Genomic DNA, 14811 nt, shown 5'->3' on the forward strand with positions numbered 1-14811 from the left:
CATCGCAGGGTGCGCTACTTGTGAATGGTGACGTCTTCGCAGGGTGCGCGACTTGTGAATGGTGACGTCATCGCAGGGTGCGCTACTTGTGAATGGTGACGTCACCGCAGGGTGCGCTACTTGTGAATGGTGACGTCACCGCAGGGTGCGCGACTTGTGAATGGTGACGTCTTCGCAGGGTGCGCTACTTGTGAATGGTGACGTCTTCGCAGGGTGCGCGACTTGTGAATGGTGACGTCTTCGCAGGGTGCGCTACTTGTGAATGGTGACGTCTTCGCAGGGTGCGCGACTTGTGAATGGTGACGTCATCGCAGGGTGCGCTACTTGTGAATGGTGACGTCACCGCAGGGTGCGCTACTTGTGAATGGTGACGTCTTCGCAGGGTGCGCGACTTGTGAATGGTGACGTCTTCGCAGGGTGCGCGACTTGTGAATGGTGACGTCATCGCAGGGTGCGCTACTTGTGAATGGTGACGTCTTCGCAGGGTGCGCGACTTGTGAATGGTGACGTCATCGCAGGGTGCGCTACTTGTGAATGGTGACGTCACCGCAGGGTGCGCTACTTGTGAATGGTGACGTCACCGCAGGGTGCGCTACTTGTGAATGGGGACGTCACCGCAGGGTGCGCGACTTGTGAATGGTGACGTCACCGCAGTGTGCGCTACTTGTGAATGGTGACGTCACCGCAGGGTGCGCGACTTGTGAATGGTGACGTCACCGCAGGGTGCGCTACTTGTGAATGGTGACGTCACCGCAGGGTGCGCTACTTGTGAATGGTGACGTCACCGCAGGGTGCGCTACTTGTGAATGGTGACGTCACCGCAGGGTGCGCTACTTGTGAATGGTGACGTCACCGCAGGGTGCGCTACTTGTGAATGGTGACGTCACCGCAGGGTGCGCTACTTGTGAATGGTGACGTCACCGCAGGGTGCGCTACTTGTGAATGGGGACGTCACCGCAGGGTGCGCGACTTGTGAATGGTGACGTCACCGCAGTGTGCGCTACTTGTGAATGGTGACGTCACCGCAGGGTGCGCGACTTGTGAATGGTGACGTCACCGCAGGGTGCGCTACTTGTGAATGGTGACGTCACCGCAGGGTGCGCTACTTGTGAATGGTGACGTCACCGCAGGGTGCGCTACTTGTGAATGGTGACGTCACCGCAGGGTGCGCTACTTGTGAATGGTGACGTCACCGCAGGGTGCGCGACTTGTGAATGGTGACGTCACCGCAGGGTGCGCTACTTGTGAATGGTGACGTCACCGCAGGGTGCGCTACTTGTGAATGGTGACGTCACCGCAGGGTGCGCTACTTGTGAATGGTGACGTCACCGCAGGGTGCGCGACTTGTGAATGGTGACGTCACCGCAGGGTGCGCTACTTGTGAATGGTGACGTCACCGCAGGGTGCGCTACTTGTGAATGGTGACGTCACCGCATGGTGCGCTACTTGTGAATGGTGACGTCACCGCAGGGTGCGCTACTTGTGAATGGTGACGTCACCGCAGGGTGCGCTACTTGTGAATGGTGACGTCACCGCAGGGTGCGCTACTTGTGAATGGTGACGTCACCGCAGGGTGCGCGACTTGTGAATGGTGACGTCACCGCAGGGTGCGCTACTTGTGAATGGTGACGTCACCGCAGGGTGCGCTACTTGTGAATGGTGACGTCACCGCATGGTGCGCTACAGCCGGCACCGCATTGTTAGTCATTACCCACAGAAGTCCAGAGACGACCGAGTGGCGGCGGTTGGGGTTGAACTGCTCACTCCACACGAACTGGCTCAGTGCACCACTGACACACGAACCAGTCAACCCATTCATACGCACTATATGTATGTTGAACTTCTCCCGCACCGTTCGTAGCCAACAGTGCTAATCGGAGGTGTGTGTGCATCGAGTGGGAAGACACGGACTGTACGACTCACAATGGTGACATAGGGAACATACAGCACAGGCGGAACGGCCAAAATTATAACTTTAGTGCGGAGTCTTCTGGCAACACACCAACGTCAGTGTGAAACTTGCGACATCACTTTGCTCAATAATGTTAAGTTACGCTTAGAAATATATCTTTTTTTAAGATGCAAAAATTATCTGACAGCACGGCCGTGCGGTTTTATTTTTTAATTAAAGCGGGTGAGATATGGATGACCGATTCCAGCGACGGGCAGCAACACAATGGCATACACACTGCCACAGCTGCCTGCACTATATTACCACAGGTGTCACTACTTTGTAGGGAGCGCATTATCTGCCCAGGAGCAGAGAGGCTGCCAGGGATGGGAGCTGGAGACAAGGGGCCACTTTCGCACATTTCTTGATAACGTGATGAGAGAAATACCTGCTGTTCTACCGACGTGTTTGTGAACCTGACGTGTAATTGAGCCTGAAGGACCATGAGCCTCACTGTAGGGAACAAGACCTCTCTGTTTGTAAATACTAAACAAAAACTATTCAATATATTTTTCTGTATTTTACCAGGCAAAGCCCACTGAACTATACAGCTCTTTGTCAGTAGGGACCTGACCACAAATGATAGCCCAACAAAGTGGCTTATCACGTGTAAATTTATATCAGCCAAATACGCTAAACGCATGTTGATTATAAATGTGGAGGGGAAAAACCTGAGGACCCGGAGAAAAATCTACGCAACCACGGGGAGAGAGACACGCAAACTCCAAATATACAGCAGGCGTCAGGGACGGGATCGAACCCACGACCTCCTGTATACCCGGCAAGGGAGCTAACATCTTGCTACCGGGGCGCCCTACAAACTGACAACCACAGTTTGTGGCTCCGTGCGATAGCTGTCAACTTGCTTGCCCCGAGCCAGGGTGCACAGACGTTGACGGTTTGATTCCCGCTACAACTTCCCATCTGCTGTGAAGTGGACAACACAGACATCGCGGTGGCATCGCCATTCACAAGGGTGCCGTCGTCTGAAAGAGATTGTTTGTTTACAATGACCCGCAACTGGTGAACTTTTATATCGGCAACTCGGGACAAACACGCGCAGTCCTCGGGAGGGCAGCGGGCAAGGGGGGACTGGACCCACACGGCAACACGCCAGCGCTCCCGGTCACTCGGGGCTGGAGTCGAACCAACTCGCACCGCGCGCAACTCAATCGATTGAAGTTGAGACTCAAGTTGCAGTTTGCCGAGTCGGTGACCATGTCAATACGAATGTGCCCGATAGACCTCAGCAGCCAAGCACGGTTTGAGCCGGGATAGTGCCGGCACAGGCGCCTCGACCTTACCTAATGCAGCAGTTACAGGCTGTAGATTTACGTTGTCAGTGGAGGGCAGTGCCACAAAATGCATTGTTGAACTGTACCATGCACCGACATCTATGCTCCCCATCTTCAACGACCAGCTATGGCCAGCATGATGAAGCATGGTCAAATAGCCCCAATGACCAGTACGGCATGGGGAGGCCTTCATCCATCAGGGCTGTGCATGCAGACACGCGTGTGTAGGGGAGCGAGAGTCAGAGACAGATGGGCAGGAATTAGAGACGGAGAGAGAAGGGCAAGTACACGGTCGGCAGGTGTGGAAATGGAGCGGAACGTCCCGGAACGCCGTGGTGGGAGTCAACATTTGAACCGGACTGCATCAATCCGGAGGGGACCAGGGTTGAGTGCAGTAGTGGCGGGTAACCTATATCCGTATCTGTCGGTGTAATTCATAAGTGTCCGTCGGTCACACTCTGTGTAAAAGGTAGGTGAATATGCATAACAAAGGCCTCTGTAACATTGCCTTATAGGCAAAAAAAATAAGTACATTTATTTGTCAATGCTCACGTCCGCCACCCACCTTGCGCTCACGTTCAGTTAGTACGGTCCAGATCTAGGGGGGGGGGGGGGCGGTGGGGGTTGGGGGTGCGTACCGTGCGTTCAGGTCGCCGGGTGGCACCAGCTCTTGCAGCGCTGGCATCTGGTAGATGTAGAGGCCGAGGAGGTGGCCGGCGCTGAAGAGCGCCGTGGCGACGCACACGCAGCCGAAGGCGAGCTCCGGCATGGAGCGGCCGCACGCCCACCAGGAGCAGAGCGCCATGAAGAGCACGAAGTAGGCGAGCGATGTGAGCGACGGCACGATCACGCCTGCGTGGCAACGCGACCACACGGCGACGTCACATCACAGTCACGGCGACGACACGATGATGTCTCGACATCACGATGATGAGACGACAACATCACGATGACGACACGACGTCATGACAATGTCTCGACAAGCGTCACGATGATGACACGACGTCACAACGACGACGTCACAACGACGACGTCACAACGACGACGTCACAACGACGACGTCACAACGACGACGTCACAACGACGACGTCACGTCAATGTTTCGATGACGTCACGACGATGTCACGGCGACAAAACGGCGCCAACAGGGCCACACGGCTTGCTTATAGCGGACCGTTATGGCTCCCTATCTCTCGTGACATCGCAGGATTAATGCAGAAGAGACGTATTGTCAGTGGAATTCCTCGTTTAGTTCAAATTTAGGGCTGAGTTTTTGCAACAACAAAAAAAATAAAATAAAATACAAGCCACAGGAGTGCGATTATGGCCATGCAAACGCATGTAGTAAACCCATAATGATACATACGTAGCCATGCTACCCAAACTGTGGACCTCATAAGTAAACCAGTGTTGTCTGCGCTCCTTCAACCGCGGAAGCCCTCTCGTCCAGGCCGGCAGGTCTCGACATGAGCACCTGAACATCTTGCCACGTGCAAGAATAGAATCCAACCCGGACCCACACACGCGCCACTTCCGTCACGCCCACGCCAACGAGAGCAGCTCCGCGGGCGCGGTACCTGCGAGGCCGAGCATCACCGTGGCCACCACTTTGCCGGCCGTGGTGATGATTTTGCCGATGAGCTCCTTGAGGCGCGAGGCGAAGGCGGCCACCCGGGCGAGGAAGATCTCCCGCCGGCCGGGCTCCTCCGCCAGGCCGTCGGGGCCCTCCGCATCGGAGGCCGCCCCCCCCTCCGCCACGCTGCCCTCCTCCTCGTACTCATCGTCCGCCTCGTCTCCTCCCTCCGCGTCGTCCTCGTCCAGATCCGCAGCCTCGGCCTCCTGACGCGTCCGGCACACGCGCACGTTCGCACGCACGCACGCACGCACGCGTGGGGGATGTGTTCACAAGTTCACAAGACAGAAATCCCCCCGTGTAACCTTAACAGACTGTACGGGCGGACGTGCTGTGAGCGAGGACCTTATTAAGGCCAGCACAGCACACGAGGAGGTAGGGTGGCCAGCACCACGCCCGGCCGCCTTTGTCTCCCTCGTGGCAATGTTTACATCCTGCCTGGATAACCCGCACCTCCGATTAGCATGATTGGCTACATACGGTGCGAAAGAAGTTAAACATACAAACACCTGGTACTCATTTGTGGCTGAGTCCACCTAGAGGAGGCCCAGGACCGGTTGAAATAATCGTGACTAGTGTTAGCCCTGAGCGAGAATCGAAGTCGGGTCGCCGGGTTCGTAGCGCAGCACACTTACGACTAAACGTGGACACACGTTCACACACTCCGTACATAGGGCCACGCACACAGTGCACACCAACAGATGAACACGCACATACATTTGAACAAAAACGCACGCGCGCACACACAGGCACGAGTTTGAATTCACTGACACACGCACAGAAGCACGACCCCCGAGTGGATCTGGCTGCTCGTTGCCACTGCTGGGCGAGATCGGAGTGGCAGATCTCGCTGGCAAGTTATGGGGCTCATCCAAGTGTCCATTGATCATGGGCAATGCTAACTTGCAGATTCACCGTCCGACGACTTCCCAGCGCTGTGTTCCAGCATCGCTCCTCCGACGCCTCGCCGCCGTTACTGGAAGACGGCTGCTGGCAGGCGCCCTAGCAGCCCATTTCGCGAGCCTCCTCCACGGAGACCGATCTCGATACCACTCGCACCAGCTGTCGGCAAGTCCACTCAGCTCCAAGTCCTCTGGTGCCACAATAGCCCACCTCTGCTGGAGCCAACACTGCACATTTAACCCGTGCGTGGCCTGACAAGGGCTGCCTGGTGACGCGGTTTCTGGGCACCACGCAATCCAGACCACCAGAGTGCCTGTGACCTCGCGCAAGCCACCCTGGACTAATATCCCAGGGGGCACTGCGCTTGGCAGTGTTTCAAGGCGGCGCAGGTGTTCCTTGAAAGATACAGCCTAGATTTCACAACAATGACTGCATTGCATCGAGGTTCTCAGGAACACTGTAAAACAACAACAACGACAACAACGACGATGTAGACGGTGGGTGGGGAGTGGGGGGTCAGGGCAGGGGGCGAGAGCGACAACCCAGACTGGGCCCAGCAGCGGGGCCGGCGAGCCGCCGGCACGCCACACGAGGGGGTAGGTGGCCGCCTTTGTCTCTCCAGTGGCGATGTTTACACACCGCACCGGGAACTCGTTTGAGGCCGAGTCGACCTAGGGGAGGCCCAGGACCGGTTCAGATAATCGTCACCGATGTTGGCCGTGAGCGGGAATGGAACTCGGCTCGCCGAGTTCATTGCACTGCGTAGCGCTAACCACTACACCACCGCTCCCCACAACAACAACGGCGCCTGTGCCAGGCTCGGTGCACGTTGAGGCCACGTGGCAGGAGGTCAAGGGGCTGACCCAGGTGCCACGACTGTGCCAACAAAAAGACAAAGATCCCCCGTATAGCCATAACACAGGCTGTAGGGGCAATTGCTGTTAGCGAGTAGCACCTATGAAGGCCGGCACGGCACACGAGGGTGTGAGTGGCCAACACCACGCCCGGCCGCCTTTGTCTCCCTCGTGCTGCGCCAACAACACACACTGCCACCCACCTCGTCCAACTCGTCACTGCCAGCGCCCGGCGACTGCGCGCAGGGGCTCCGGGCGTGCGGCTGACACGTCAGCTTCCAGCACAGGAACCAGGCCACGAAGCCGACGGCGAACACCCCGAACTCGGGGGCGAAGAGGCGCAGGGCGCTGGGCCAGTCTGCCTCGTGCACCCTGCAGCACAGAAGAAGGACGACCACGACGACCTTCAAGCTCTCTGGGCCGGAGCCGCGCCGGGACTCGCGGCCCACGAGGCCCGCGGGCCTCGGGCGAGGCCACGCGGCGCGTTGCAGGCAGGGAGGCCGAGCTTGGTGTCCGCAGTGCTGGGCGTGTGTTGGTGTGTGTGTGTGGGGAGCGGTGGTGTAGTGGTTAGCGCTACGCTGCGCTACGAACCTGATGACCCGAGTTCGATTCCCGCTCACGGCCAACACCGGTGACGATTATCTGAACCGGTCCTGGGCATCCCCTAGGTCGACTCAGCCTCAAACAAGTACCTCGTGCGGTGTGTAAACATCGCGACTGGGGAGACAAAGGCGGTCGTGCGTGGTGCTAGCCACCCATCTCCTCGTGTGCCGTGCCGGCCTTCATAGGAGCTCGCTAACAGCACTTGCCCCTACAGTCTGTTAAGGCTACACGGGGGTTCTTTGTCTTTGTGGAGGAGGCTCGTGAAGGCCACTGCTACTGGGCAGCAACAACGGAGGGCGGAGAAAAGACGCTCACAACAACGAGCGGAGCGCCGGGCGGCTAAAACGCAGATAATTAGCACAGTAGGGGCCACAGGCGGTGCATCATCTCAGTCAGCCGACCCATGGCACCGCCACTTCCTGGCGAATGGCGCCTGTTGTGCGTGCGTGAGTGTGTGCATTTTTGTAAAGGGCAAGTTTAAACTGTGCAGAATGTTGGGATGAATGCTCTTTCAAAACTAGCTGCGTTCCCTTCCTCCAGCGAGCAATGGCATGGAGCAAGCCCATCCCCATCGGAAGCGCCCCGGGGCGGATTTTCCCCACGCCTCCATCGAAGAGTTCCTCCTCCGCCTCCTCCTCACAGGTACTACTTTAGCCCACAGTGGAGAGATGATGGGCTGAGGTGACCCCTACGTATCTGTTGGTGGCAGGGAGGCTGTCGTCGTGACACAAGAGTCGAGCGTGAGATGACGGACGACGGAACGGAGCAGCTGGGCCACGCGTCCGCTGTGCGTGTGCAAGGTTCACTTTGATAGGCGGTGCTCGTTCACAGCGCGTGCTACCAACATGTTCTTGGCTTGAGTAGTAAGCAGTGTGTGTAGTGTGTGTGTGTGCGTGCACTTACCTAACAAAGCCAATGTGTCTGGATAAGGTCTCCAAGTAGGTACCTGTGGGACAGAGGCACACGGTGTGAAGGAGGCAACGTTCACTGTGACTTGTACGATTTACAGCGAGGCCGGCGATACTGCCGACTTTGAGAGTAAGACAAATAGAGTAGTGGTGACAGGAGGGCTTTATCATGAAGATCGCATTGAGATGGCAGGAAACATGGTCACATTGACAAGGGTGTTCGGGGTAAAATCACAAGTTTGATTTCAAAACGAGAGGCAAGATGAGCATCAACACGAATCGGATCACCACAAACAAAGATGACCACAATGCAGTTCTTCAGGAATTGGTGGTTTTGTACAATGCGGGAAGCGGAGAGCTTTTTTGTACACACAGTGCCCGCGTTAATTGATCGACACAGAAGAACAACAACAATAATTGTTCTGTGTTGATCGGTTTCATCACGATTTGCAGATTCTAACTTGCTCAACTGATTCTTACCCTTTGTCAAAAATAAAATGTCCACAATTCGGCAAAAGCTAAAACCAAGGGTCTTGCCAAACTATCAGAAGGAACGTCTTGTGTCGGCTTGAACCGTCAGTGTCGTCGGGCGGACGGAGGCTATCCGGCAACTGCAGGGCCGCTCCCTCAATGTGCCCCTCTCTCTGTCCGTCTCTATCACTGGCTGCCCCTGTCTTGCCATCTGCTCCCGCTGTTTAAAGGACGATTGGAGAAGAACTCGAGCACGCCGCAGTTGCTCTTCTGAACGTGTTCCTCGCGGGTCAGAAACGGACTGGAGGCGCAGAAAAACATTGGGCGCCACACACACGTGATGCGCTCACACACGCACACACGCGTGCAATAATTGCAACGTAGTCAAACGATTTCCCCACTCTATAACACTAAAAACTATAAACATTTTTTTTATTTTACCAGGTAAGGCCCACTGAACTATATAGCTCTTTTTCAGAAGCGGTCTGGCCACAAATAATAGCCCAACGAAGTGGCTTATTAACACGTGGAAATGTATAGCAACCAAATATTCTAAACACGTGGTTGTTGATTCTAAACTTGGAGGCAAAAACCGGAGGACCCACAGAAAAATCAAGGCGACCACGGGGAGAGACATGCAAACTCCAAATATACAGATGTCAGGGTCGGGGGCGAACGCAGGACCTCCTGTATACTCGGCGAGGTAGTTAACGTCTCTCCACCGTGTCGCTCACTCCAAAGCACATCGATCAGCTTTCATCTCTCATGGCAGCGCCGCGTTCCGTCGTGGAAATTCCACATTCCTAAAGGCGTGAATATGGAAATGACTGTGCGTAGGCACACAGACATACGCGGTCACAAGGTTCTGGGCATAATAAGACGATGGAAAGAAAGGTGTTACTAATTAAGAAACGCCAACTGACTATCCCAGGGTGCGTTGCAATTCAATTGTTTGGTTGTATTGACATTAAAAGTAGACCCCCCCCCCCCAAATCAGGCGTGGCTCCAACTGGGTGGAGGGGCAGCAGAGCTGGTTTTTTGGGGGGGCCATCGTCACCTCGATTCACCGTGCGGGGGTGCAGCCCCCCGCCACTAGCGCCAGTGCTGCCCCCCCCCCACCTCGTTATTTTGCTGAGATACCTATCGGAGGAAGCTTAGCATCGTTATCAGTAGCCCTTCCCTGGCACAGAATTGTGCACAGCTCACTGTCGAGGAGTTTCTGAAGGAAACGTCATCATTGGTGATTTGACACCGATATTCCGCTGTGTCGTGCCCTGGCCTGTCCCCCCAGGGTTCACCCGGTGACTGCAGCAGGGATAAAACTGGCAAAGTGGCTCTGCAGGCAGGCACCCTGTCTGTTCGGCCCCCGGTCCACCTTATCCGAGTCTTCCAGAACATCCCAAAGTAATTAGAGAACACATCACTGCAGGGCACTGCGGCATGGAGATAACAGAATGCAAACAGCTTGCAGCCAAGCATCAAAAAATGTAATCCCTTTCATGGATTGAGAAAAATTTGCTCCACTAATTACCGCGAGCTCTCAATCATGACCACACGGCGCCAGCCGTCATCGTTCTCCTTCCCCCTGTGCCACCCACGTTTCATTCGGTTCTGCCAACGGACGAATAATAACGTTTGATTAAAAGGGGGAAAAAAACTATATAATATCAATACGCTGAAAAAGAAGTGTAAGACCTCACGTGGCGTCGCGCTGCGTTGCGAGCGCTGCGTGAGCCGCGCCTCTCGTGGCGTGCGGGCAGCCTCGAGGGTGCAATCGGCGCTTAATGAATCGAGAGCAGCAGCGCCGGCCGTCCTTAACTTTCGACATCGTGACCACAACTACAGCAGCCCGTGCCTCCCAAACACCGCGGGTTTCATTAAAGATGGCTGGATGCGGTGAGCGCCACGTTTGATTGCCTTTCCTACCCCCTCAACCCCTTTCCTCGCCCACAGAGCGATGTTCTTCTACTCGGCAGCGACGCCTCCAATCCCTCTTCTCTAACCCAGTGGTTCACAACCTTTTTTTAGCTACTCTACCCCCTTGCCTGATCCAACATGGTTCTGAGAAATAAATGTATGAATAAAGCTTATCAATATTTTATACAATTGTCCATTTTGTGAGATATCTTAACTTGCGAGTAACTACAAGTGAATACAACATCTAATTCAACGGACGCTCTTAGTGCGTGACATAATTTGTTTGTGCTCGCTGGTTACGCTTGTAACCCACATTGTTTACGGTCAATGAGTTTACAAAGGTCTGTTATGTCGTTCCAGGTTACCATATTCATACGTGATTATTCACCGATGACTCACGTATGATATAATTTCACAAATTTATAAATCACCTCGCGTACCCCCTGGGGGATATTGCCACGTACCCCCAAGGGCGCGCGTACCCCCAAAGGTGCGCGTACCCCCGGTTGAGAACCACTGCTCTAATCCGCACACATTACCCCTCTCTCCCGAGTTCTGAGTGCCACGGACATCCAGCAGGATGTGTGGATTTTATCGGCTCAAGTTTAATCCTAATTTTGTTCCACCAGAGTCGAGGAGGCGCGAGGCGAAAAGAGAAATCCCTCTCGGTGTCAGCGCAAGGAACGCCTCTCGTAATCGTCGCAGCTTCATTCTCAAGAGTACCCAATTCGAGTTGGGCAGTAGCACGGCTATCGAGTTTGGGGCAACACTGCCAGGGCCCACGAGCTGGAGGATCCCGGCTAGTTGCGGGGGGGGGGGGGGAAGGCGGAGAGAGGGTTGTCCCCCGTCGCATGCCTGGCGCCAGGGTGCGTGCCCTCCACGCTGCTGGCTGTGAGTCTCCGCTGCTCGAGCGGGGCAGCTGTTCGAGTGCGCGAGTCACAAGCGGAAGTTTGCGACTTCAAATTGTGATCGTGGGGTCAACTTGGGCCACGCTTCCCTCTCGGATAAATAAAATACGTACACGTCCTCATTTACAAATTCTATTCAAATTGTGCTCTCAACATGTCATGTGATTTATAACTCTGGAGCTAGCAGTGCATCACCCAGTGCTAGAGGATGGTGCCAAATGGCAAATACAGAAGCATTACAGCACTTATTTTCAAGTCACTTCAAAAGTGTTCTTAAAGCACACTAGTTGGGCCTTTTCATTCCTGACTTATTACAAATCTGGAACTTAATTATGTTTTTTATTATTATTGCATGCCAATCGCCAGAATTATTAAGCTCGACAGGGAGAATTAGCCAAAAGTAGTAAAATACGAATCTCTCTGCCTGGTGGTTTGTGCAGTTATCGATGACTGAGCTGAGAGCATCGTGCACGAGAAGCCGGGATGAGTGAGTTAGTCTGATTAATTCGTCTGGTTAGTGAGTCTGATTAGTTTGTTCGTCTGATTAGTGAGCTCGTCTGTTCAGTCGTTGAGCCAGTTGGCCAGGATTGGGCAACACCTACCCCACTTGCCACCCAGGCAAGTGGAGAGCACAGACGAAGTATTACCAACCTAACATTAAAAATAACAACGTTAAATCTTGACTTAAAGCTTTCGTGACTGCAGGAATTCATATTCTTTGGGTCTTTCGGTAAAGTCATGTAGATAGGTTCAAAGAAAATAACAAAAAAACTAAAAACTACGACGTTTCGATTGCAACACAAGCGTTCTTCCTGATGACGAACGCTTGTGTGGCGATCGAAACGTAGTTTTTATTTTTTGTTCTTTTCTTTGAACCTATCTATGCGGCTTTACCGAAAGACCCAAAGAATATAACAATAAGGTATTTAAGAATCACAGTTAAGAGACAAACAACATATCCTATTAAAAATAATAAAAATTAAAATTACTTAAAATCTCATCACCGGTCCTCATACTCTCGATGACTCTGTTCTAGTGCCCTGCAGGCTGCTGTTCGTATTTAATTGCAAACACCGTGCGAGCACCAACTGACCGTCGTGAGGAAAATGTTTGGAATTTAAAAGCAGTCGCTTGAACGCCATCGATCTTAGTGAGTACGTAAGGTCAATTTTCCCTTCACATAAAATTTTTGATCAAAGAATATCTTGTGTATCTATGGGGTCTTTTTGCCAGTACCAAAGTATGAAAAATAAGAATCGGTTTTACCCTTAATGGCAATAAAATAGTCGTTAAGATGTTCAAACACAAAGTCTGCATTAACCACACGTCCTTGCAAAAGGTATCTATTTGGAGTTTGAACATCTTAACGCCAATTTTATTTGCAGAAAGGGTAAAACCTATTCTTATTTTTCAATATCTTGTGTATAAAAAGGATAGAGGTAATTTTTCTTTGATCTGCCGAGATTTCATTGCGTGAGCTCATCAAGGTGCTTCGCGGAGTGCGCAGGTTCCTGGCATCTTAAATAACGGAGGTAAGGCTACAAATTAACATCGAGACCATGCAAGGCCCTAACTGAGGCGCATTGATAGAATATCTCAGAATCGTCAAATACTGGGGAGTACCGCCGCCTTGAATAGACGATGCCTGTCCGCTGCACGACGCAAGGCCAACTTGTGTCCCGCACTAAAAGCCCAGATTCTGCTTCGCCCTCAGATTAATCTGCTCAATATGAGGCTCAAAATGTAGCTCCTCATCAATCCCAAAGGCCAAGGTATTTAAATGCATCGATCCGACCACATGGGCCACCTGCCAGAACGGCAATCAGACTCCGTGCCACCAGACCTCCAGAGTTTAGACATGCAGTACCCGTGGCACGGGACGGTGCTTTTTACATGATAGCTGTAAGCACATATTGGCTGATTACTGTAAAGGATAAATACAGCAACTGCATTAATTAAGTGGAGGCTCTTAACATTATCCCGCAGCTTCTGGTGAGACTGAAGCAGCTACGTTTAGGCAGATGAACCGGGCGGCGCGGGCCTGAGGGGCGCTGTGGGCGGGGAGGCTCTGCGCGTCTGGTAGCGGTGGAGCGGAGTCTGGGGGCCGCACGGAGCCCTGCCTCAGCTCGAGAGCCCGAGACCTCTCGCCCGGAGCCGACGCGGTGTCGAGCGCACGCCTCCCATCACTCACTCGCATGGCACTTTCAGATGCGCTTCCAGCGGCCGTCTGGAACGCTCTTCCGATATTAGCAAGCCACTGGAGCTATGCACTTTTAGATCATCTAGATTGAAAACTCATTACTGCTTATTGTTTTTTAGTTTAATTGACCTCCCTCGCACCTTCGATTAGCATGGTTGGCTACGTACGGTGCGAAAGAAGTTCAGCATAGTACATACATCGGCCCTCTCGCGCCCGCGCGCTGCCTCCACGGCGAGGCCACGCGGCGCCTCGCCGCCACCGCGTGCCCTGGGGGGGTCGCGGACCTCTCTTGGGGCCGCTGCCTTTTAACGAGGCGCTATCGGCTGACACCTCCGAGGTCCGGGGTTCAAGGCCCTGGTGCTGCGCGTCTCTCGGTGGGATGCTGCTGATATTGGTGGCATTGAGCCTATCGCCTCCGAGGTCGTGGGTTCAATATCTCAGGTCCACCGGGTGAAGATAACAACTCGTCTCGAGCGCGACGAGCCTTGTAGGTACGCGTGGGACGCCGCCGAAGGCTGCAAGAAATCGCACACGCGGTGTGTTTCTAGACGAAGGTGGCGGCGTCGTCACAGGCGCGAGGCTTTGGCCGACCGTAGACGCACGGTGCCGTGGGGGTGTCGGGTACGGCGACCCCCCAGCGCCCACCTCGACTCCACTGGGACCACACGGTGCCGTGGGGGTGCTAATGACCCGCGGAGGGAGAAGGATGGTGCCACTCCGCGTGTCGTACGTGCTGTGTAAAACTACGGACGGGATAAAGCTACGGAGCCATCGTATCGCGGTGTGGCTCTGGGAGAAAGCACGCTTCATATGGCAGTCAAACGCGGACGGGACGCTGATCGGTTTAAATCCAAAGTAGAATAAATATACAAAAGTCACCACGATGGTGTTAGCGCGGTCTACTCTGCGGCTTGCGAGGATCCTCTGAGAGGACCCTCTCGTGTTTGCGGCACGTGGACACAATCGCGCGCGTGTCGGCCACTCAAGATTACTCTGACGCGCGGCTGTGCTGGATAAGACGTGGTAAGTGGCGGTGCAGGGGAAGTTACCGATGATGGTTGTGGTGCTGGGGTAAGGGGTGGAATGATGCTGGTGGTGGTGGTTGTGCTTATTGGGGCGCCACGGTGGCGAGATGTTAACTACCTCGCATGGTATACAGGAGGTCGTG

General features: G+C 54.1%; 1 protein-coding gene across 1 annotated transcript in view; it reads right to left on the minus strand.

Annotated features, from left to right (window-relative positions):
• The window catches only part of LOC144946733 (piezo-type mechanosensitive ion channel component 2-like), a 121585-nt gene extending 107945 nt beyond the window's left edge, over positions 1 to 13640 (minus strand). The window contains exons 1-5 of the mRNA XM_078875864.1: positions 13471 to 13640; positions 8827 to 8919; positions 6840 to 7008; positions 4824 to 5085; positions 3885 to 4098 (exon numbers count right to left, since the gene is read on the minus strand). Coding sequence (XP_078731990.1) covers positions 3885 to 4098; positions 4824 to 5085; positions 6840 to 7008; positions 8827 to 8919; positions 13471 to 13640 — 908 coding nt within the window. The remainder of the gene's footprint in view (positions 1 to 3884; positions 4099 to 4823; positions 5086 to 6839; positions 7009 to 8826; positions 8920 to 13470) is intronic.
• Between the last annotated feature and the right edge of the window lie 1171 nt (positions 13641 to 14811).

This window comes from Lampetra fluviatilis, chromosome 42, assembly GCF_964198595.1.
Source record: "Lampetra fluviatilis chromosome 42, kcLamFluv1.1, whole genome shotgun sequence".
Lineage (NCBI taxonomy): Eukaryota > Metazoa > Chordata > Hyperoartia > Petromyzontiformes > Petromyzontidae > Lampetra > Lampetra fluviatilis.